This window comes from Pezoporus flaviventris, unplaced genomic scaffold (assembly GCF_033815535.1).
Source record: "Pezoporus flaviventris isolate CSIRO_AGI_PZ_B2104156 unplaced genomic scaffold, CSIRO_AGI_Pfla_v1 ptg000013l, whole genome shotgun sequence".
Taxonomy (NCBI): domain Eukaryota; kingdom Metazoa; phylum Chordata; class Aves; order Psittaciformes; family Psittacidae; genus Pezoporus; species Pezoporus flaviventris.
The window spans coordinates 24857327-24882997 of NW_026892561.1; the positions used below are offsets into that span (position 1 = coordinate 24857327).

The window sequence follows — 25671 nt, forward strand, 5'->3', positions numbered from 1 at the left end:
GACACCAAGCAGCACTGGTATCAAAGAATTAGATTGTGCTCCAGGCATATTTGCAAACCTAGTTTGTAAACAATGCATTCTATAGGCAGACAGGATTGTGCTGTAACAGTTCAAGGCATAGAAATTTATAGTATGAAGACAACTGACTAAACAACATTAAGAAAGTCAGAAAAAAAGTGAGAGATAAAATACCTGAAGCTGATGAGTGATGAAAAGGACAGTCTTTGACTTCAGGTGCTTCTTTATTGCACTGTTGAAAATGTGATTTCCAACATGAGCATCTAAGGCACTAAGGGGGTCATCAAGGATGTAAATGTCCCTGTCACTGTACAGGGCTCGAGCCAGACTGATCCTCTGACGCTGTCCTCCACTCAGGTTAGCCCCTCGTTCACCAATCTGTACAGACACACACCTGTTATTTATTTCTACAGCACCATGCAACACAGATACTCAGAGTTCAAGAGGTGACAGAGATAAAGTAGTCCATAAGATTGTTATTTATGTATACATGCACACACACCCATAATACTATATATTGGTTTAATACTATATATATTCCACTTTAGGTGTCCACTTCTTTGTGAAATGTGTTATACATTTAAACTCAGTTAGTTTGCTTGAGATGTAGCAGTATTTTGCTTATTTAACTTTTTTTTTGTATTAAAAAATCCATGCTTTTTTTCCTTAGCTATTTTAAATCAAGTTTAAATAGGTCCCTGTTAAGGCATGTAAATCTACAACACAAAAACTCTCAAACATCAACATCCAAGGCAAAAATATGGCACAACTCTCAATAACCAATGGCCTGCACTGATAAATTGAGCTCAAAAAAGTACATTCAGCTTACATGCATACCAGACCGATGTTCCTCTCACTCCAGTCTAGTCTGCAAAACCAAAACTGCTTTCTCCATCTACTAATTACTTGACTATAAGCAAAATTTTTACCTCTGTCAGGTCCCCATTTGGAAGTATGGCTAGGTCAGGCCTTAGACAGCAACCATTCAACACAGTATTGTATCTAAAGAACAAAGAGATAAATAGTAAGAACACTAGTTTTCACTAGCTAGTACAGCACTATCTCACTTTCTATACTGACAGCAAACACACCAGCAGCTTAAAACAAATGATCTGCCTTGGATTCCTGGGGGGAATTGCAGATAATAATTAATCAACTACCCAGTAGGAGCTGAGGGCTTTCAGCCTGGAGAAAAGGAGGCTCAGGGGGTACCTTCTCACTCTCCAACTACCTGAAAGGAGGTTGTGGCAACATAGGTGTCAGTCTATTCTCCCAGATACAAGCAACAGGGCAAGAGGAATTAACCCAAAGTTGCCCCAGGGAAGGTTTAGATTGGGCATTAGGAAAAATTTCTTCATCAAAAGGATTGTCAAGCATTGGTACAGGCTGCCCAGGGAAGTGGTTAAGTCACCATCCCTGAAAGTATTTAAAAGACATGCGGATGTGGCACTGAGGGACACAGTTTAGTGGTAGACTTGGCAGTGCTTCGTTAATGGTTGGACTTGATGTTAAAGATCTTTTCCAACCTAAATGATTCTATGAAGTATTGTGAAGGTAAGGATGCAATTTCTTTACAGGGATAGCTAGCACAGGCTACAGGAAAGGCCTGGCGGGGGAAGAACCATGGAAGATGCTAATACACTGCAAGCAGCAGCTGTGTTTAAAGAAAGACCAGGACAGAAAAGACACTGCAGTGCTGCTCCACAGCAGCTGCTAAAAACAGGGGTCAGACAATACTCCAGCATGAGGTACAGCCTTCATTGCAAATGAGCAATGACAGACATGCTGACAACCATAGAGACCACATGCAAGAGAGACAGGTTCTTAAATGAGACTTAAAGACAGACTCTAAAAGGATACATAGGCTTTAACTGCAGTATAGTCTGCATTAAATTTTCTCACATTCGAGCCAAGAATTACTAAGCTTTCATGAAAATCAGCAAACAGTTCTGACAAACCTTTCTTCATCATATTCCTTGCCAAAAAGAATGTTGTCTCGAAGTGTAGCATTGAGAATCCAGGCCTGCTGGGCCACATATGCAAACATTCCACTTACTGCAATGCTACCCTCCAACAGGGTCATCTGAAATTAAAGATAAAACTGTGAAATTACACTATTCCATGTTTAGAATAGGCTCTCTTCTACAGAGAAGTGAAACAAGAGGAGAGAGAAGAACAGAAGTAGTCAAAACAGGAATTCTCACCTGTCCTAAAATGGCCGAGATAAGTGAAGTTTTTCCACTCCCCACACTGCCACAAATTCCAACAAGTTTTCCCTAGACAGAGAAAAAATAATTTATGGTATCCATTCCTTACATACTCCACCCCTTTCAGAATTTGGACTACCTTTTGTACCTCCGAAGTGTCAGCTGGACATTAGCGACAGCTAAAAAGGGACATAACAGACAAAAAAAAAACAAGACAGTATTTTAACTCTCAAACAATAAAGGGTAAATAAGATCCCACAATGGACTAAAATCACATCAATGCTACAGGTAAAAATTAATGTATTTTAAGATCAGCTTCCCTTTGACTGAGCCTGATACAGGCCCAGAAAATGCTGCACTCAGTCAAAAGCACTAAGGCCTGCCTGAACAGAACACACCAAGATGCTTTTGAGAGTGGTAAGGGAAAATATAAAGAGGAGAAAGACCGAAAGAAAAGCAGAACTTAGGATATTTGGGTCCATTAAAGCTCCTTGCCTATGAGATACAGTTTACCAAGGAACACATGTCAAGAAAAGGCTAGAGACAAGTCACGTTGAAGCATTTCTCTGAAATAAAATGGATGGGTTGATACCCACATTAAACAATGAATTAATCAGAACTATTTTTGTTCCTTTTGTGTAAAAAATGTAAAGCAGACAAAAAGGGTATATAGTCACTTGTATATAAAAAAAAGGTATGTAGCCACAGAATACATTGCTGTATTCTCTCTTTGCCTCCTCTCATTTACAAGCTTCTGACAGAAAAATATAGCCTTTACATTTTCATGTAACTGCATACTCCTTTTTCATGGCTATTTTTTAAACTATAGCATCCTCCTCAAAATTTAAAATATAGGGGTTTTAATAGCTTAAAATAGTTTAATCTCTCTATTCATATGACTACGGAACACAATTTAACCATAAATACCCTGATAAATGCATGGAACCTATTACTACAACATCCAACTGCCAAATTGCAAAACTTTTGTATTTGTAGATGTCATGTAGTATATTCAAGGCTTTTTCTTTGACATTTTACATGCTTTTACCCATCTTCGAATAAGGACTGCAACCACTTTTAAATTCTTAAAAATCTGTGTACTTCTACCATACAAACATTCTCTAGGAAAAAAAATTGTATGCTCTTCAATGAAAAGCGCTCTTAGGCTCCATTAGAACACCTAATCACCTAAAATGTTCACCCAGAACATAGCTGAAACCCTGCCAAATTATCGAATGGCTGCAGGAACACACCACCTACCAAAACCTCACTGATAAGCCTGTTGCCCTGCTGATTCTTTAAACTAAATGGCTCATGTACTGTAAAAAGAATTACAAAGAACAAACCCATCAGATCTGAAAGCTATACAACCTGCACTTGTTTTGTAGGCTGCTGGTAAAGATCTAATTTGCTAAAATGGCACAGCTGTTTACAGCAAGATCAGACCCTGCATCCTGGATACTGCAGTTGCCATGGATATTACAGGAGTGCACAAAAGTAATGTGCTCCATTTCATGCAAAAATACACAGCTCTCTATTCCAAGGGACTGCTAAAAATGAGGCCTTTTGAAAGCTCAGATTTCCTCCTTTCTTCTCTTACCTTTTCTATCTCTAAGTCAATGTTGTACAGAGTCCTCTGAAGCCGAAAGTTAGTTAGGTGGATAATTTTGTTCTCCTCTTCGGGGCTACGATGGTCATCACTGTCCACTAGAAGATGGCCCTTCTGCTCTGCCAGCACAGCTTGCTGTCCCTCATTCTGTAGCTTCATTTTCTCTTTCTTGCCCTTGGTGACTTTCTTGTCTTTTTTCACTTTGGGGGTCAACTTTGGTGAGCTCTGGACGCTGGCGTGGGAGAATTCCCAAGCCAAGGTAGCATTTTTCACCTCTATCGCGGTGTGAGGATTGGCTGGTTTTTTCTTTATCATATGAACCTCTTCCATTAGAAATAAACTCTGATAGGAGTTGTGAGAGAGGTGTAAAGATGAGACACCTGATCAAGACTGGGAGACAAGCCTATGGCACACTCACGCAGCAAAACACATCAGGCTATACAGTAGGAGGAAGCTGAAGAGCAAAAGGTAGCTCATTAGTGTAAACTAACTCCAGGCCTGCTAAGTGGCCGGGGCATTCCTGGATGTGGTGGAAACACTTTGAAGCACAGATTTTTTACAGAACTGCAATACTCTTGATGTGGTACGAGAGGAGCTTATTCTTTTAACACTGTTTGCAACTGCAGCTCTGTAACTTCCAGATTAAAGCCATGAGTAGAATACATCAGTTGGTAAGGAGAGGTCACTTTGGGGGAAAGTGACTGACTCGTCCTACACACCAACTCATTACAGAAAGAGACAGAATGATGGAGATAGAATGACTTTTCACTTCAGCCTTTACCCTTCAACTTTTCTGCTGGGAAAAAGTCATCCCACACAAATTTAGCTGACCTATATATTGTAGGCTGCTTGACAGTAAGTAGTAAGCCATTAAGTTCATTGTATCACGTTTTCCACCACATCCATCAGTATTTACAATCAACACAGATTAGGAAGATATTTTTACACAGTTTAAGAACAAGATAAAAAAAGTGTTTCCCACTTACATAATTTATGTTTTGAACTAAGAAGCCTTTTGTGAAGACTTCTCAATTCTCAGCCTTATTCTTGCAATTGTTATGCCTAAATCATACATTCGCAAAAAAGCTTATACTCATGTACAGAGCCAAGAAGTTAATTACATTCTTACTGTGATGTTAAGAGTACCCCCACCCTTTGTTATACACCCTGCAAAGATTACACTTTTTACAGTCAAACTGGGAAATATTACAATTTCCTTTCTTCTCTTCTCCTCCCCCCGAACTCCCTTCAATGCATAGGATTTTAAAAAGCCCGATTTGGCATAACTCAGATGATGAAACAAAAATGTTCAAAAGCAATGGTATTTCAAAACCTTTATGCAGATCCCAATCTCCTCACACCCATACATGTTTCATGAATGCATTACAGAGGATCCACCTATCTGTCAATGCTTGTGGAATCCTGTTCGGAAATTTCTGCAATGTCTTCAAGGGAGAAGCCAAAATAAAGGCCTGTCCTTTGAATTCATATTGAAGTATACACAACATATTCACTCCACAGGGACTGAAGGATAAGACTGCTTATATACGGGTTTTAATTTTCTGCCGTAGATTCTGTTTTGTCAGATAGCAACTGCATTCTATTCAAAGAATGGAGTTTCAGTCACTTTGATCTGGCCTGGAAACATAAAACCTCAGTTTTTCATGACAACAAATAAAACTTTACTAGTTTGTGCAAAGCTCCCTACATAATACTTGGCATTTCCAAAAGGAATTTCATTAGCATAACACAAAATTTCACTGGAGACATGTTGCACTGTCTTTTCGTGCAGATGGTCTCAAAAGGGAGTTTAAGAATTATTATACTGAGAGCCATTTGGTCTTGTATTCTATCTCCTACAGGGGCTAACACAAAAATCCTAAAATCATTAAATATTTTCCTTCTCTCACTGGCATCATCTTAAATTTCTAATATTTCTTCACTAGATTTGTATCTGTTTTGCAGAATCCAATAATGTGGAGTACCAAGTGTAGAGAAAATGAACATAGCCTTCCAAGTCTCCCCTTAACTTCTATTATACACATAGAACACTCCACACTTACAGTTAAAACCGCAAGCCAAAATGACTGCTTACCTTAAATCTGTCAACAGAAACAGATGCCTCAGACAGAGACTTCACTGAGAAAGGTGTTACTTTTAGTGCAAAAGTCATTGAATTGAAGACAGTGACCACTGTGAATGCCTAAAAATGAAACAAGAAAGAGAATCACATTTGGATGCAATATACTAACAACTCTAACCTTCTAAAAGGTGAAGTGTCACAGCAGCAATCCAAACCCATGGAAAAGGACCACAGTCCAAGAATAACCATTTAAATTTCCAACATATTCTCAAATGGCAGAGAACAGCAGATCTACCCAACTCTTTCTCCTGTGCTTTGTAACAGACCAAGAGAGACATCTTCCATATTTGGGTTTGGAAGTCTTTTGAGAGCAGCAGCTAGCAAATTCTGCATTAGCATATTATTTGAGAAGACCCAAGTTCAAATCTTGTTGCAAGAAATTTGTGCTGTTTGCATCCAAGCACACTGTAAATCAGAAACATCCAGTAACCCATATGCCATGAATAGCAAACATGAGTGCTCATTTGCCTTCAGTTCCAAACCTGTTCCAGGAAGCTAGGACTGAAACAGCACTGAGAAATTTTTGTGCAAAGTATCAGACTGCATTTGCTGCTGTCACACCCATCAGCTGTTCATTTTTGTGAGAAAGGCTACAGTCTGGCCACACAAGCACAGCCACAAAGCAAAGAACATGATGAAGAGAAATGGTTTGTAGCAATATTGTAAAGAACATTTTCAACACTGCAGCAAGTTACCTGAGCTGCTGTAAGATCGTAGCCAAGGATCATGTGGACAGAAAAAGTCACCACACTGGCAATGACTACAACTATAGGAGCCACACCCACAGTGATGCTCTGGAAGTAGCCCGCACGCTCCAAGATTTTACGTTCTTCCTCACGAATTTCTAGAAATATATATTTACATTTGAAGTACGATTTGGGGGGTACATACACAACAGACTCTACCATAGCACTATAAACACTGAGTAAGAGGCCTAAATCTATGCTTTAGCACTTACATATCACATTATATACCATCTCATCTAAAGCCCACAGTTACAAAGGAGCAAACTATAACAGTCTGTAAATCTCCATGAGGATAGATACCTCATTTTAAATTTAAAAATGAAGCAGCCAGCACATTAATGAAATTATTAAAAAACCAAACTAAAATTGAAAAATTAAGATTAGTGCCAAGCAGCAATCATATTTATGCTAGAAAGTGAAACTTTAGAAGCACGTCTGTTTGTCCAAACCATCATACATAAAAAATAGGAAGCCTCAAGGATGAAAGTGTTGTTATTACATTGTATATACATCAACATCTATGGTACTAAGCAAGGAGACACCAGGCTATTAAGCAATGGGGTGCCTGCCCAAAAAGAAATATTTACAGATTGTATGAACTCACTTTGAACATTCTGAGAAAACGGTTTGACCCAGGCATACATTTTAATGAACTTAATGTAATTAAGGACTTCATTCATCTTCTGCACACGCTCATCTGTTGTTGATACACATTTTCGTCTGAAATAAGCTGTGAGGCGTGAAACAAACATCTGAAACAAAAAGCAACACCATGCAACATTAACGGCAACTCAGAGCAAGTATGCTCAACTCATCCTAATTACCAGAGAAGGCCAATTCTGAATGTGAAAAAGGGATTCAGGGATGGGGCAAAGGAACTGTTGCTCTAACATAGAAGTCAGGCTGGAAATACTATTCATATTCTCCCACCCCATCTGCACTGAGCACTGGATTCATGATAACAAGTTTAAACAAAAACAAAATTTGTGAAAATAAAGAGTGTGTGCTTTTACCAACATTGAATACTACCAGATATGTTAAAGTTTCTGAAGCACAAAGACTATAAAAACATTAACCTAAAGACACACCATGTTGACCCTCACAGCAAATGAACAGTAGAACCTAATTTACCCAACCTTTTAATCTGGTCCCTTAAGGCAAAAGAGCAAGCCGGACTTTGCCAGTCAGATCAACTTCTACCATATGCCAATGCTATGAAGGTGGTAAAACACTTTTAGCATTTTTACTAAACCAATCTAAAAATAAGCAGCCATTCACATGTTTCTAAGGTTTTGCTACTCTTACATTCCTGGTCTGAAATTCAAAGCCAACAAACTAATTTTGGAAGTTTTCAGCTCCCTGCCCTTCTTCATACCCCTGTAATCTCTTTGAGTCCCCATCAATACAGAAGGACTGCTGAAAAGAACTGGGAAAGACGACCAAACTCTGCTCTTCATTCCCCTCTTATAAAATATTATTCCCATTATTTTAATTCTCACTGCTGGCCAGATAAAATGGACCAAAGTAGACCTCACAACATTCAGCCTCCACACTTTATAAAACTGTATAATGTTAATAATTAATACATTGATACATCTTGAGCAGCCTTACACAACATCTTAGAGGCAAGAAGATTTTGGCTTGAACTAGACTATTCCAGTGCTCATCAGAAGTAGAGGCAGGATTAATCCAGAACGTACTCCTCTAGATACAGTGCTTTTCAATGCCATTTGTTGAAGAGCGATGAGCTCACGCAACACTAAGCTCCTGTACACAAGCTGGAGGCCTTGTGTCTTTCCAACCTTTACCACAAGCACCTCAGCATTTTGCAATTTGGTCTAGCTGTGCATCTATACATCTCAGTCAGATCTATGAGGTTTCCTATCTCCATTTTTTAATTAATTTTGGGCTTCCTGTTCCCAAATTTCTGCTTCACGTATCATCTTTAGAAACACCTTCAATAATACCTTTGTTGACATGCAGCACCATAAATGGGCTAAATCTAGTACATTTCAACACCTCCTATTCAGAACTATAGATATGTCTGACCTAATAAAAACGAAGTAAGTCTTAATTCTTTACAACTCACCATTGCTGGGTAGAAAAGGATGAAGACAGCAGAGCCCAAGAAGCCTGTTGGACCCAGAATAATCACATTATAAACCATTCCTAAGATGGCCACAATAGGGCCCCCAGCCAACAAACTGCCAACTGCTGCAGCTTCAAACATCCTTTGACCATCATTGGAACACACATTTATGAGCTGAAAAATACACATAACAGACCATTTAGATTTAAGGCACAGCTCATTCTCAAAAGAATGTATCACATATCCCTTTTCACACTGCAGTTTCCAAAATGACACTACAGCTTACCTCTCCAAGAGACTTCTCCTTGATGTTCTTCAGCTTAAGAATTTTCTTAAATGCCATTGTCAAGACAGCTCCACGCAGCCTAACCCCCGTGCGGTAATTCAAAGCCCAGGTTAGTGCAAGGGACCAAGATCGCACCACTTCCGTCATAAAGATGCCAAAAACTAAGAACAAGCTGTACTGCAGGTTGGACTCATTCTCTTGGGTATACTCCAGAAGATGTTTCACAACGAACGCCTACAGGAAGAAATGCAAGCTTGCATGAACACCCCATCATCCCAGAAGACCATGCAACAACTTTATGTTAAGTTAGAAATAAGTAGGCTACTTTGCTTTTAAAAGAGCCGTTTGAAATAGAAGGCTTCTTCTTTCTAGAAGTAAATGGTGTCAATACAAGTACTGTAATACAAAGCCCTGCTGAGAGCCAAGCACTGAGTCAAATTTAGTAAGTAGAGTTTAATTTGAAATCATATTCCTCGCAGCACGCTTCTAATCCTCCGTGTCTTCTAACTTAACATAAATCTGTCTGTCAGCTGAAAGCAATGCATTATCATATAGAAGAATTTTAAAATATAGTCACTACTTATACATCTGCGCACATTAAGAAACATTCCTTTACGTGACATTAAGACCTTTCTTATTTTATCTTTGGCTTGCTTCAAACGTGCTTATTTGATAAAAAGGAACAATGTACCTACAGTTGTAGAGGGGAAGAGTGAGAAGGACATTTGCAAAACATTCCTGGAAATAAACATCAGCAGTTTAATAGTAAAGAAAAAAACAAGCAGAAAGCACAAGGTACGCAATGCCACAAATCATTAGGGATGGGGAGGAAAAAAAAAAAAGGAAGAAAACTTAACCATTTGATCCCTCCCCATACCCTCTCCCCCCGAAAACAAACACTTTACCTCAGGAATCACATTTCAAACATCACCTGCAGAAAGAAGACAGCCCCCAGAATCACCGATTCCCACCTCCAGCTCTTTGTGGTCCAACAGCACAACAAAACATCATACAACTCAATCACCAGCAATACTAATTAAATACTATTGACTGCGAAACAATAGGCTTTTATTTGAAATAAAGTGTCATCTTAAATGGTAACATCTCAAAAACACTGTACAACAGGTAGAGCATTGTATAAACATACAATCTGCACATACAGGATAATTATAAAGGACTAACATCTAACAGTCTTAGCCTCTAACATAAGCTAGATTTAAAACTACACACAAATTGTAAAGATACAAAAACAGAACAGTATTTGTTCATGAAGTCCAAAAGAAGTCAAACTTGCAGGTGCCAGAGGAGGCTTCTGAGGCTGCACAAATTCTGAAATCTGGTTTAAAAAGTATCCTACAATAAGGCTCCACAGACAGCAAAACATTTCCTAGAGAGCTTTTCAACAAATGATGCTTTAAAATACTGGTGCTTTTGATAAGCGAGTACAAAGCAGAGAGTTACCTTTGCCTTCAATAAAAAGTAACAAAAAAAATCTGAAACCAAAGAAAATATTTGAGAAGCCTTTCACATAATAGTCCATATGGAGTCCTCTTGGCTAAACCAGGTTTTGCAAAGAAGAGTTCTGTATAGGTTGAAGAGAGAGGAAAAAAAACAAAACCCCACTATTTCAAGCAAAGTTATTGATTAGCTATAGCCCAGCACCAAATAACAGAAAAAAAATGGAGATCAAATTCATCTGTTCTGAGGAAAGTAATTCTGCACATCAGAACCAAGGAAACATGCTGTAAATAATTTTGCTCTTTCTTTTTCACAGCTGTGAATTAAAGCCAGATGTCCACCAGGTTCTAGAATGGCCAGAGAAAATTTACATACCAATCCCTGAACAAATGTGAGGAGCTCACATTCACAGATCTATTGCATTTCAACTTTCTCCTTAATTGGATTTAGTTTTACATCATGTGTTTGGACCACAACTGCATACAGTTGGTTTGTAGTTACTAAGGAGATTACTGACTTCTTTTTCCAGTATTCAATCCAACATATGCAACCGAGTCACTGAGCAACTGGGGTAAAAATCCCCCTTTTTCGTCACGAGCTGTAACCCAGCATGGTCACAGAGCATTTTCTCGCACACCACAGCATTGCTGAAAGTCTCCAAGAGAGGACGTATACAGATAGCAGATGTTTCCTGGGGTCTCATTCCTCCCAAAACTTTTTAGTGCAATCTTTCAGCACTATATTATAGATTCAGCATCTCCCGTGATGAAATAGAGACCAGTTTACATTATACCCCCATTTTTTTTTTTTCAGAAGAAAAGAGGAAACAGCAGATGAAAGAATCTCGAAAAGGGAGGGGGAAAAAGTCACACATAATTAACATTTGCATCCGAACACATATTATTTGAAATCAAACTCATTTAACGACAAGAATCCAGCATAAAGTTCTTTACAAAACAAAGTTACAGTACAAAACTAAAACTCAAGCTAATGGGAAAAAAGGAACTCCTGTGACTATTACTGTAGTTGGTACTAGCTGCTTGGCTGTCTTAAGCATTCCCATTGAATAAACATTACCTTACCTTTGCTCTTGGCGTTGGCTCTGCCCAGCAGGACTGTCTCATTCTGACGCAGAAAACAGCCATCCTGAAAATTCTGAAGAACAGCTTCTGTCACTGGTCCCACTGCAGTGCCGGCATCCCTGCTGCAGCCAGCATGCGACAGCATGGGGCAGGCTGCAACTGGAGCCAACTGGGAAATTGGGAAACTTACCTCCAATAGCTTACCACTCCCCCCTCCAATAACTGACCAAACGGTCAAGCTGTACTCCACTAAGATAGCAAGTTTCCCCATCTCCCAAACAGGAAGAATAGCTCTGAACGGGGACATTGTTCAGACCTGAAGTTAAACTGATTATGTTTAGTAATCAAAAAACTTCTTTACTCCTCAACCCAAACTCAAAAGTTTAGGTAGCTGATCAAATGACAGCAAATATTCACTGGAGATAAATAGTATCTCACCTATTCCAGCACATTCTGATGGTTATTACAAGGCATTCTGACACATGCAACTGTCTCACCAGGTTACAGGTTTGGATATTGTGCCAGATGCAGAATCTACCAAAATAAATAAAAAATAAAAATAAAAAAAGGACCCTTGAAGGATCTATCCATTACAAAAAGAAACACCAAAAAACCCCAAACACACAGGAAGTCTGTCACAACTCCTTTCCACTTATAACCATCACAATGCTCATTAGCAAAGCAGCAAAGCCACAGCTGTTGGCTGGTACTTCAAGGTCACAGACTTTCAATTAAAATTTTTGAAGTTCAATAGTGTTTAACTCCATTTTTATAGTTTTCACCAATACGGAAGCAAGTCAAGTGCTTTTCCCTGATCTCCCTTTTCAGGTGACTGAAAGGGTGCAACAATATAAGAAGCACTGATACTTCTGAGGAGACAGCATAGGCATACCTATGAGGCATGTCATTTTTAAAAACAGGGAGGAGGGATGGTAAAGACTTTATTTTCATGCCAAATGATGGAACCAAAAAGGGAATTGTTCTTCATTCAGAGAAATTAATAAGGTTCCCTGTAAATGGGCAAATGTCTATAGATAATTTTAAACTACCCAAAATCAAGCATCAATTGCAGCAGCAGCCCCCAGCCTAACCAAGCAGGTTGTTTTGCTCCTTCCCCTCCTGCTCTCTCTCATTCAGCAATCGGCTGAGACAAATTGAGAAAATTACACTACAGAAATTAGGGGCAACCCTGCTGCAAGTTCTTCTCTAAAGATAAAAGCAGCTACTAAAGCCCTGTAGTGAAACAATGACAGAAGCTCTTCTTGGGGAAATCTAGTGCTGTTAAAACCTTAATCGCAATTTGTGTTAATTATCAAAGTACATTCATATATATATCTCATAATCCAAGGTACTACAAGTTATTACCAATGAAACGGTACCACAGAAACATTTATTGTTATTCACGTTACATGAAACAAGACAAACTTTAAAAAGTCTTAAAAAGCAGAACATTCTGATAAGACATTTAAAGGCAGAGAAACATTTTAAAAATACATTTCACCTAACAGTGCACCCAAGTGTACTTACCTAAGAAATGAACCTTCAGCTTACCAGCACACTGAAACATGTACTACTAGCAGTAATACTGCTCCTACTCCTCAAGGGAAATGTGTAGAGAATAAATTTAGTTAAGATTTCAACTGTAAATCTGCACAGCACGTGCAACAAACAGGTGACAAAAAATGGTGTGAATGTCAAATCCCGTATGTTGTTATCTTCAGTACGACTCACAGCAAACAGCAGCAGTTCCTAGAGGCAGTAACATGCTCTAACACTTCTTCTGTCTGACCATTCTCTGCAGGATCAGTAAAGACTATACCCTTAGACTTCTTAAGAACTGCTCATATTAGTTTTAAATAGTGCTCTAATATAAAACAGTTTCATTCCACTCCTCAAAGACTGTGTTATTAAAGCCAATAATCTAAAATTAGTATTTTATCAGACTGAATTTTATTCCAAGATACATTTACAGAATAGCAAAAAGAATAAGAAAACAATTAGAAGACCTGCACATAAAAATTCTATGCAAAAAAAGACCACAGTCAAGGAACAACTTTAAACTATACTCAAAAGCAAAGAGAAAAACAAGTGTGCATTTCCTCCAAGATATCTAAATTCCCCCACCCTTCTCCAAGAACTTGCCTCGGTATTCAGCAACTGATCCACCAGCTGTAGGAAACCTATCTTGGATTATTGAATCACTCTGGAATTTTGCCCCAAAATTTCTAGCTAGTCAAAACTTTTAAGTAACTGCAACGAAACTTTAAGATTTTACAGTTGGCCATGAGATGGAGCCCTCTGGGGTTGTTAAAAAAAGGATGGATATTACTTACTGGTCCACTAAAACCCGCGAGTTGAGTGATCATCAGACACACTATGGAAATGATGAGCCTGGTACGGCAGAAAATCCACACAACCCTCCGGAGAGAAGCATCATCAGGCCCACTTTCTTTCAGTTCTTCCTGCCACAATCTCTCCAGCCTAATAAAAACAGAAGCCTCATGTTATAAATTTTTCGTCATGAGAGAAGGTACAATCTCCTAAGTACTTTTTTGTGAAAATTCCAATCACTTTCTAGCTCAGAGCAACAAAAATTACTAGACATCAAGTGAAATACATACATGGTACATTCTGTAAGGTAAAGAGAAATATCTGCATCTTGAAATATCTATGTTGTGTTACTTCTACAGAAAAAAGGTGCTTTCCCTAAAGTATCTTTGACAATCTCAATATACTGACTTGTCACAGCCTTTCCTTGCTGCTTTCCTTGCTTGACAGAAGAGTTGCAGAGTCAAAACCTGACAAAAATTTTCACTGGTCATGAAAGGTTAGCTTGATCGCAAGATCTGACCATATTCAAATCACCTTGCTATTGTCAGTATTAATTTTCATTATTTTAGCACAAGATTTTTTCAGTGCAGCCTTAAGAACTTTGTTTTGATAAAAAATAGACATGCAAAATCAGAAAAACAACTGCTAAACACTCCTGGAGACAGAATCCTCCAAGTTCACTGATATAAGCAACAGTACAGCAGGAAGAAGTGGTATTTGAATGATAAAACTAAATTCCACTATCCTGAGAAAGACAGAACAAAATATCACTGGTGCTTTTCTATCATTATCATTGCCTGTGCACTAACACATGGGAAAAAAAAAAACAACCACAAAACCAAGGAAATAAGGATGTCTCTACCTTCTACAATTGACATCTGAAGACTCATGACTTGATAAAGACCATACATCATTCATAAACAATTCCCCTTTCTTGTATGCTCTGTGGGCCAAAGGAGTGAGCCAGGAGAAGGTCATGCAGGAGAACAGCCCAGCATTATCAACAGGGTGCTCGTGTCTAAAAGAGAAAAAAAAAAAGAAAAATCACAAATGAAAAAACAGAACTGTAAATCCCTTACAAAGCCTCCTCTCATTGAAAGTACTCAGAGTACCAAATAGCCCACACCAGTCATACTTGCTAAACAAATCTGATGTTCCCCATATCAGTCAGCAGACCTACAGCTGCAATCCTGCTTTGTGACTGGTTTGAAAAGCAAATTCTGTGTATCAGTTCTTTTGTAGCCTGAAGACTTACTTGGAAGTAGTCCGTATGGGTTTCAGCACATTCAAGCCATGGTGGTATTTGCTCTTGTGATGCTCTTCATCCAGCATTCTCAGCTGGGAATGCACAGAGGTGTCCAGTGGCAGGCCCTCTGCCCGAGCAGCTGCTTCCAAGGCATCCTGGCATTCAACCTGCTTTTACAAGACAGACAGAGGAGTCAGACTTCAAAACTATGTTTAAAGTCCATGACTCCCAACTCCAGCAAATCTGCTCCTCTTTATTCTGTAAAGTACTGCACAACAGCAATCAGTATCATTTAAATGTCCTAGAAGACAGGCTTCAGCCTGGCAGTAAAGAGATAGAAGGCACACATTCTAGATCTGCATTAGATTGCTGCATTTGTAAAACATTCATTAACACTAGTACTGTGCCTGTGCATTGAAAGGATAAATGGACAGACCAGACTAACCTTGCATTCTGCCACAAAAAATACAGTAGAGAAAAATTACAAAATCAGCTACCTATAACATCAGTTCAGGAAATCAATGACTGGCTTATGACATAGAATTAAGACATATTTTTTACATGCTCATAGTGTAATTTAGAAATTCTTATTCACAGAAATTTCAAATTGTTTTCAAAATACTTCTAAAGTTCCTTCTCCAAAAATATCTTGGATTAGATCAAAAATACACGTGAAGCAGAGCTGTACTTTCTTTTATCATGTTCCTACTTTTCCCTTTTTTCCTAAAGGGGACAGAGATGACAATTTTCTCTGCTCCCTGCCACATTTTTAAACAACTCAGCAACTTTATTAAAAACCATTCAAAAGGGAGTTCTTACATCAGGGTCGTTTTTCCATGGTCCTGGTGAAAGGCAGACCTAAATGCTTATCTAAGAGGATGGAGGAAACAGCAATTATATGGATTAGTTAAAATGTTGCAAAGTTAAAATAAACCTGTTGATCAGAAGCTAGATGTGGCAAAACTACTTGAAGAAATAAGCTTGTTATCTATACTCACAGAGGGCTCACTATTGGCTCTGCTAACTTAGACCATTTACTGCAGTCCCATGTTAACTGTTTGTAGTCTAGTTTTTTTGAAATGGAGCTACTTCGTGGGGAAAAAAAAACAAATCCCGAGTTCTGAAGGAAAAAGCTTCCTGGCAGTCTCACAATCAGAGATGGGTTTTACCCTTCTTAGTTCTTACCAGAAGAAGTTATTTTGTTTCTTTGAAAACAGCAACTGGTCCTGACCACTATGACTAAACATACTCACTAAACCTAAAGCTATGATTACAAAATGAGAGAAGTACTAAGAAAGCAAAAGAATATTACAACATTATGATACATGAAGTGACTCAAAAATATGCCACACTTGAAATCTGAATTCAGAGACTTCTCACTTAATTTTTTTAAATTAGTGACTCACTAAGGGCAATACTGCCTTACTAAATCTACCCAAATCAGCATTAATAAGTGACCTGCCAAAGATGTCTCAAAGGACTCAGTAGTGGGGAAAAGTTCTGCACCACTGATTTTCTGCTTACAGACGAATTCATAGCCAGTTTGCTATGTTACCCTCTGCAAGACCCCCAGGCAAATCCAATCAAACACCCTGCTGCTGCTAAGATGCTTGTTTGTAAGTGATGCCACAGGTTATTTGCAGAAATCACTGTTTTCCAGCGTTCACAAAAAGTGCCTGTAAATTAATTTTTAAAGTCTTCCAAACCCACTGTATTTGTCAGCATAAAAAAAGTTTTTCACCACTTACAAACAAGAATAGCTTTCTAATAGGAAAGCACAATTGCAAGATCCTGGATTTTTAGGCAGTCCAAAGATAAAATTCTTAAGCACTCATTGTGAAAAATAATTAAACTCTCCAGGCAATAGAATTCTCTCAGAGAAGGTGGAAAAGATGCACTGATAAAAGGCTAGGGCACTGCCTTTGAAGTCTTGCTATATAGGTAAGTATTAGCACAAACCCATGGTTAAGAACATTGCTCATCTCCAGCTCGGAAAGGTTGTCAAAATCCCACATGTACAACTATCAAGAAACAAGTGCATCACACTACTGGGCAATTAAGATTCTAAGAAAGACCATACAGTTGTGTGTCATGTTAGAAAACCTTCAAAGCACAGTTGTATTAGGCAGGAATGAGACTCCTAAGCAGTTTCACAATGCACTTCTAGAGCAAAAGACTGAAGTATAAAATTCAGCAACAACCCCACCATTGTTCATTTAGGTTTCTGAATCCCTGTTGCTTTTTTCACGTGCTCATCAACTGGCAACAGCCTGACTGCCTGCATGCATGTACAGTTTTCTTGGAAACTAAAACCTTGAAGAAGTCATTAGCAATCCGGTATAACTGCCTCCAGCACTGCTCTTGGAATAAATGTCTAAAAGAGCAAGCACTACCAAACAAATCAGACAGCACTTTTTATAATTTAGCAATGTATTTATACACCAACACAAGCAACAAACCAAGTGATACAACACAGTGCTGGTAACTCTAAAGACATGCCCACAAAAAAAAGCAAGTCTAAATCAGAGATCACTAATGGCACAGGGGGGATACAGGTATTCCTTGGAAAACAGCAGCTCACTACTCAATATCATCAAAAAGGCCAAGAGATGACAAAGAATTGTTACAAATGGCACAAAAAATAAAGCAGGACATATTAACATACCACTTAAAATTTCAGGGTTGCCTCCTTTTTGAACACCAATCAGTCCCCTGTTACTTCAGTTCAATAAGGGCATTATACTTAAAATTACTTTCTGCAAGCAATGAGAACAGTTGGAATTGGAACAGCTTCCACACAAACATAAATTTAAGACTTTTCAGCTGAACAGAAGAGAAGAATAACAATCAGGTACAGGTATTTCATATGTCCATAAAGTCATGAAAGACATGAAGAGGAGAATTAGGGAATGATCACCAACTGTTCTTACAACAAAAGAACCGGTGACAGTCGGTGAAATTAATGTTTTTTCTATAAAGCACACTTGAAATCTAAAATTCTCCATCACAGGATGCTGTAAAGTGCAAATATATAAATGGACTAAAAACAGCAGGATTAAGCTCACATAGGGTAAGTATATCATAGCTTATTATTAAATGCATGAGAGAGGGCAACAGCAACCACTTACACAGCATCTTACTAATAGCTAATGGATTTTTTTAAAAAAAAAAAAGAAAAAAAAATCTGAAGCCCTGGGCAGCCTAACAGAGGGTAATGGTTTTGCACCCCATTTCATGATACTATGACACACCTGGGTACAGATGATGTGATTCAAGAGATCACTGGGAAAATTAACAGATGAAAAAGAACTCTTAATCCTGAGGGCAGTCCCTGAGAGTATGAAGAGTACTGAGGAAGTACCACTACAGATGATACTGTCTTCTTTTACCTCCACAGCTAATTCACAGGCAGGCAGAGAAAGAGAAGCATGGCTGGTGCTATCGTAGAGCATGCCTGCCCCCTCTGACTTTGTGCAGCTTCAGAGAGCAAAACCCTACCAGCACCCGTTATGATGTTTTGTCTAACAAACTGTTCATAGCAATAGTGAGCGCATAAGATCATGCAAGAGCCAGAAAGACAACATGATTGGCTCATGATGGAAGGTCTGGGGAGGTAAGGAAAATAAGTAATTTAAGGGCAAGGAAAAAGACTTGCTCATTAAATTTGAGACAGCAATACCAAATTCACAATCTGCATACCAAGGTCAGGTGACAAGGCCATGAAAATACTGAAAATTTAGAAGCCAAGTCACAACGTTACCAAATACACACAGTGTCAGAAATTAGCAAGACAAAAGTAGGAAGCAAGCATCAGGAACATTCTGCAGAAAGTCAAGCAAACTCACATATGTGAAATAAAAGGGCGCTTCTGAAAACCTGCTAAGCAGCCAATATAGGCATTTATCTCCGAGGATGAGGAACAGGTGAAGGGAAAGGAGGCAGCTGTGTTGTACATAGGAAGAAATTAAAAATATATTAAAAAGTGAGATCCTAGGCAATCTCATATTCACAGAGAAGGTACCAACATATTGGCTTGACAATTGTTAACATCAGATAATAACAGCAAAACCAGACAAGCCTGGAGGCAAAGCAAAACAGACTTTTTTTTACATCTCTTATCTTAAAGAAAAAGAATGTATATGCTGCCAACATATAACCCAAACTCCACCCATCAAACAAGTACTGTCTTCCTCTTCCATAAAACAGAATATCTTCCAGGGCTCAGATCACCACAAGGAAGAAAGTGCATCTCTTCTAGTCCTACTGCTACCTGACAGGAAACTAGACCAGAGCAGACATGAAGACATCTTTCACTAATTCTTGCAGCTGATACAGAATACAAAAGCTACTGTGGTTGATCTATTATTATGTAACAACAAGATTGCTCTATTTGAGTAGTAAAGAACTCTGACTTAGCACCATTGCTGAAGAGGAACTCCCACCTCTTGCAGTTAGAAGGCAGAGCTCAGCAGGCTTCCTCACTCTTTTGTTCAAGTCCCCAGCAAGAAGAGGCAAATGGGAAACAAACCAGCACGACAGAGCTTAGGACTACACAAGCGCATGGGAGAAGAATTACACGATCACCAGTTCTGATCAGTGCTTAAAGCATTCTCATATTACAACTCTGGGATGAACAGCAATTGTAAAGTATTTAAGAGTCTTCATTAAAGGACTGGTGTTTCAAAACAAGATTAGTTATTAGCTAGCTGGTATGGGCTGGGGAAGAATAGGATCAACTGTTCCAGTTAGCTTAAGCATAATTAAGCCAAAATAAAACAAGAGTCTAGGTAAAGATTACTTGAAAGTTGTTATTACATCCTTCCCAAAAATTCCTTCAAGTCTTTCCAAGAATAACCCCACTTGAAAGCAGTTAGGGGGTAGTAATCATAATTAGGCTTTTGCAGGTAGCACAGGCAACCCCTAAAGCCCTGTTGTCCAGACTTTCATAAGCCATGAAATCCAGGAGCATCTAAGAACTAGGTAGGTTTGCAGGTTCAAACACTGTCCAATCTGCGGTTGCTTGATGAAGTAACACTGAACTCAATGAACTTTATATTCCACCAAGGCAATTTTCTTCTCCTTTCACTGGATTTGATGCAGTACACAATCTACAAAAGTATTAATAGCATGATTTGCAGCATTAGATTCCCAGCCTACTCTATAGCGAGAATGCTTTATAATACTGTGCCCAATTAGAACATGAGCCTATTTAGGACTAGCTTGGTGTATCATCCACCCATACCAGCTGTCTCCCTGAAGGAAAGGCAGCAAGAAACAAGCACTGGGCTAAATCACAGACAATGGGTGAGAGGAAGGAGGCACCAATCGTTTAGACATCTGCATATACTGACTACAAAGTACAGGCAGCACAGCTGAATTCACACAGCGCAGGGATGAGACCACCAGATAGCTTTAGAAGCCTAGAAATTACTGTTACAGATTCCAGGACTGTTGCAATGAACCAAGTAAAGGAGTTCAGACCTCCCTTTTCTTCCACCTCCTGATAAGCGGAGTATAAATGAAAGCTTATGTCTCTGCTGCCTTCCCACAGGGAAGAATAGCTCATCAGAGCACCAACTATGTATCTAAATGAACAAATAAGTGCAGCTCTGCCATATCTCTCAAATGTGAAGAGAAAACTAGCTGTTCAGAGTGTGCTCTGACTTGCCACAACAGTTCAGAGACTCAACAGCTTGAAGTCCAGTCATTTGTTCTAACACACTTCTGTATGTGTCCTTCTTACACAAGACCTCTGCAGTTACTCTTCTGGGCTATGATTAGCAGAAGTTGAATTAGTAGTTAAATCATTGTTTCAAAGCTAGCAGAGTGTAGGCATCCTAAAGGTGAAACGGAAGTCTCGCAGTAGTGCCAGCAACTAATATGAGGGCTTTGCAGCCAAACAAGATCAGGGTATGCATGTTTGTGATGAGCCTGAATATTTTAGTCACATACTTTAAGCACTTTTACTGTACTGATGTACAGAGTTCTTGCTGAGGACAGATGTACCAGTTTCTTCCACAAACATTGCTTATTTGACCTTGCCCTTGAACTGCGGCAAACATTAGCACTGAGGTGAGATGTTCTAAATTTTCCTGGCAAATCCACTTATTCTTGTAATCCAGGAAATGCATAGTTTGGCATGTAGCATTCATTTGGGGATTTTGTAACAGCAGCTGCTATCTATACATCTGATAACAGCCATGCACACACTTAGGCTTCTGGTATACATGAATCCATGCACTGTTTTGCATGAAAACTAGTATTCACAAATATTACTGATAATATAAATCAAAGGATATAGGATTTATTCAGAGCTGAGGTTGTACACTGATCATCCAGCACTGAAGCTACATAGTACATGCACACTAACAGTACAGTAACCACAGACTGACTGAATTGGAAAAAATGATCACCCTTAACTACAAGTTTCTCTACAGAATTAGCATCTTATACGAGTTTGGACCACAAGGCTGGGAAGCTAACTCCCCACTAAGCAGTTAAAACTAGTACAGGAAAGGCTGAGGATTTGAATCCTGACTTGCTCAGATAGGCTCTACTATCCTGAACCACATGCAGACAGCCTGCCACATGCAGCAAGTGTTTTTCCAGTAATATCTTTGGGCCATGCCTAAGCTAGGTCACAATAGAAGCTACACAGATCAAGTTCGTACAACACCAGGAGTATCCAGGGAGTCTTTAAACTCAAGCTTCTATGGAGTGCAACCACCAGTGAATGATGTCAGAAGACTTAACACCACAGCATTTGCCAAGCCTAATACAAGAGCCTTTTATTCAACTCTCCTTCCTGTACCAACACATACTTCCAAAAGCAAAGGACACCCCACTCAAGCGGCAAATTTAGTTTTGAGTTTAGTTTTATTTCAAGTTAAGTTCTCCAGTAGTTTGGTATATATCCATCAATCTTCTGTCAACCCTTGCAACTGTACACAGAGTTTCTGAGATAGCCATAGGGAAGAATGGCCCCAGCACTAACACTGACTACAATTAAAAAAATACCCCAAGCTTTACTTCACTGAAGGTCAGTCCGCTGCTTACACACTTTCAGTCATGAGCAGGCCAGTTTACACATCTCCTTTGGACAAAAGGAATGCAACTAGCAGTAGTCAAGGAATGATGGCAAGTGACAAGATCTGAGGTGTTATCATGTAGCTAAAACTTGGACAAAAAGATGCTTAATGTACTAAAGAAGGTAGCTGACTTTTAATGCAAGACATTAATTTGCCAGAACACCAGTGTTCCTCTATAGAACGTCTCTGCACGGAGAAGGATTTTGCCTTTTTGTTCCTCCTCCTATTACTAAGTATAAGGTTTCTCAGACACAGTTAACCCCCACTCCAAGTTTCAGGTAATACATAACTGGCTGATGGATAAGGCCTTTCTCAGCTGGTAGTATGTGCTTATATACACAGAAGGCAAGGTAGAGATAACACTTCTTCAGAGTGGTTGGCGAACCATCTTAAAACATTCATCAACAATTAAGTCAAGAATTTCATGTCAAGTTGGCAAGTACTTTAGTAACAGAAGTTCAATGGCACAACAACGTGGCAGAAGTTATTGTGACCAAGATACATTCGGTCCTTTGGGATATCATGGAATTGATGCATTTTTAGAAATTAACATGAGTATTTGCTTCTGCACATTAACTGTGTTCAAAGTTCTTAAAGATAACAGAACTACTGACAAAGGATACAGTCACAGATATTCTAGACACTATCGGAGCAGTTCAGTGACTGAAACTGGGTTTGAGGGATGCTATCCCTCAATTTCATGCATTATTCACCTTAGTCTCCATCATGGGAGCTTATGTGTTCCAATTTCAAAACTTCTTTTATATTTAAGGCCTTGACTTCTTCCCGTCATCTCCCTCCTCTCAATATGAGATTATGGTTGCTGCTTTTTCCTCAGAAGCAAGCACTTCACCCATTACCTTGAACAAGTAGTCAATTGCAGTTTCACTCTCATGTGCAGTAAGCACTGTCATCAGCTCAAACTGCTACAGCTTCTAGCTGTAATCAGAGCCAGCCATATAGCAATATCTTTCTGCTTAGAGTAATATTCAGAACACCTACAGGCTTTAAGAGCCTGCTTGGGCTGTAATTCCTAAAGTTATGTGGTTACCTGATTATGAAAGTACGAAATCTTCTGGAAAAATGCAGATATCCAGCAGCTTCAGCTACAATTAAAAGCTTATAGTTAAACCATCTAGAAGGCCTGATCCAAGCAGAGTACCAAGGCATCAGTACACAGGCTACATTCACATTCCTATTTTTGAACATGCTGTTCAGCACAGTTGGTTCAGACACTTCAGATGCTCCAGAGAAGTTGAGAGGCAGAGCTGACCTGAGTATTGAACAGTAAGATTGTGATAAATTATTTCAAAGCTATCAGTGCTTGAAGGATTTACATCAACTCCAACAAGTTCTGATCACATTCTCTGCTGTCTTTGCCAAAAGCTGTGAGAGACAAACCTGAAAGATAAGAGATCAACATGAGGACAGGAGTGTTAGAAAGGGTTCTGATTGCTAAAGTCAGCAACACATTCTCTCTGCATATTTAAAGTACTCTCTACAGTTCCACACTGTCCAGTGTCTTGAAATGCAAGAATCCACACTTGAGGCTCATCACTGATGCTGCAGACATTGCAGTCAGAACCAATTACAGCTTGGAGTACAAGTTGTAAATTAGTGCCCTGGCACTGTTAACTTAGGGACTCTAACTTCAAGAATTGAGTTCTCATAAGCATTGTGTACCATGAGAACAAGCTGCTTCTACATCCTCTTCTGTTGTCGTGAGCATAATGGGGTAGGGGAGCAAAACGCTCACTCGCCCACTGTTCCATTAAATAAACATTAAGTCTACATTTAAGAACCTATTCCAAAGCCACTTTGAGAACAAATTATTTCTTACTCATTTGTCATTTTATAGTGCATTTCATGGACACAATGGGATCTGCCCTCCTCCTCAGGACACACTGCTGGGATCTGCCTTCCTCCATAGGGCACACTGCTTCCATGAGAAAAACTAAATACAGTTACTTCAGATACAACACAAAGGGCATACAAGCATTCTGAGAACAAAAAGTTCTAAAGGTATGAATCAATATTTCAAAACATCCCTTAATTTTTATTCACTGGTAATGTAGCAACTTCTTACAGTTGAAGGCTGCCGACTACAGTGCTGGCAGCAAGGGCACCTAGAAGTTATCTTTATTCAGAAGAGCCATGCCCCCACATACAATAAGCCCAATTAGCATGGTATTATACCTTGGGAACATGTAGTTAGCACCCTATTTTGTAAGTGACATTAAGGTCTCCAAAGCCTTAAAAATCAATTGTTACAAGAGCACACTGCAGAAACTTATTCATGAGTTGACTGTATGTATTCACAAGCTGAACAAAAAATGTTTCTTGATTTTTCAGTCCTTGAGTGCCTATTTCACAGGTCCAAATTTCTATAGCAACATTCCCATTAAGCACCAGGAAATGCTGGATTAGACCCACTTAGATTGCAGCATGATTTCAATCATGATTCCAGGAAGCCTATTTAAAAAGCTCCTGTCTCTCAAATAAGTGATCTACCAGACTGTGACCAAACACCATTTAAGCTTCTAAGGAAAGAATTACAAGATTTTTTCATTATTTTCATGAACACTGATTACAGCATTCTTTCAGCAGGAAACCTGAACACCAATATGAAAGTTTCAGAACAGAAAGAGCAAATTTGAATACAACCTTTATGCAACACAGACATATAAAAAGGCTCAGGGACCCTGGCTTAGTAGTAAAATAGGTCTTTCACCTATAAAGATCTTTATCAGGCAACCAATTAGTCTTGTCCACTTCAAGTTAAGAAGGGTGTATAAAGATGCAGCAATACAGGCAACAGAAAAACCAGTGAGTCATTTTACTGATCACTCACCAGTTCTGGCAGGGCTACAGGTACATCACTGCCACAGGCCATTAACCAGAAGCCCGTGACTACCAGAGGCAGCATGCTTCCGTATCCGCCTCCACGAACTATGCAGTTCTACCTCACACTACAAGGTATGAGACATCTATGTAACATGTTAGCAAAGAGTCTACCTCATGCAGTGTCTGTTGCAAAACAGTCACAAAACTGCACAAGCTCTTCTACAGAGATCTTAAGACTGTAGCGGAATAACAGCCTTAATCTGCTTGCATCTTATTTGCTAAATAGATCATGCTTGCAGCTTTATTCTCTGGTCAAGCTAGTTCAACTCCTGAGCTAGGTTTTCTACAAGAAATTTGAGAGTCCCAGAATCTCTACTGATGGCACACTGGGCTCCTTTGTCCAAATGACAGGTCTACTACAGCTTAACCCCTTTACTGGAACCGCTGTGTTCTGCCACCAGCCATGCCAACATGTGCCAAATAATCCAGCTAAGGCATCTGACCTAATATCAGGTTTCATAAAG

The 25671-nt window shown here is 39.1% G+C and overlaps 1 protein-coding gene across 5 annotated transcripts in view; it reads right to left on the minus strand.

Moving 5' to 3' along the window:
- ABCC5 (ATP binding cassette subfamily C member 5) overlaps positions 1-25671 on the minus strand; it is a 69587-nt gene that overhangs the window by 39727 nt on the left and 4189 nt on the right. For 2 of the 5 annotated variants that reach the window (XM_061452306.1, XM_061452300.1), the window contains exons 3-15: positions 15225-15385; positions 14832-14987; positions 13972-14119; positions 9099-9332; positions 8813-8986; positions 7328-7475; positions 6673-6821; positions 5930-6037; positions 3826-4176; positions 2223-2294; positions 1977-2101; positions 948-1020; positions 193-396 (exon numbers count right to left, since the gene is read on the minus strand). In XM_061452306.1, the coding sequence (XP_061308290.1) occupies positions 193-396; positions 948-1020; positions 1977-2101; positions 2223-2294; positions 3826-4176; positions 5930-6037; positions 6673-6821; positions 7328-7475; positions 8813-8986; positions 9099-9332; positions 13972-14119; positions 14832-14987; positions 15225-15385 (2103 nt within the window). Of the gene's footprint in view, positions 1-192; positions 397-947; positions 1021-1976; positions 2102-2222; positions 2295-3825; positions 4177-5929; positions 6038-6672; positions 6822-7327; positions 7476-8812; positions 8987-9098; positions 9333-9789; positions 13867-13971; positions 14120-14831; positions 14988-15224; positions 15386-25671 lie in introns of those variants that run through there. The other 3 variants (XM_061452301.1, XM_061452302.1, XM_061452303.1) reach the window with 2 other exon arrangements.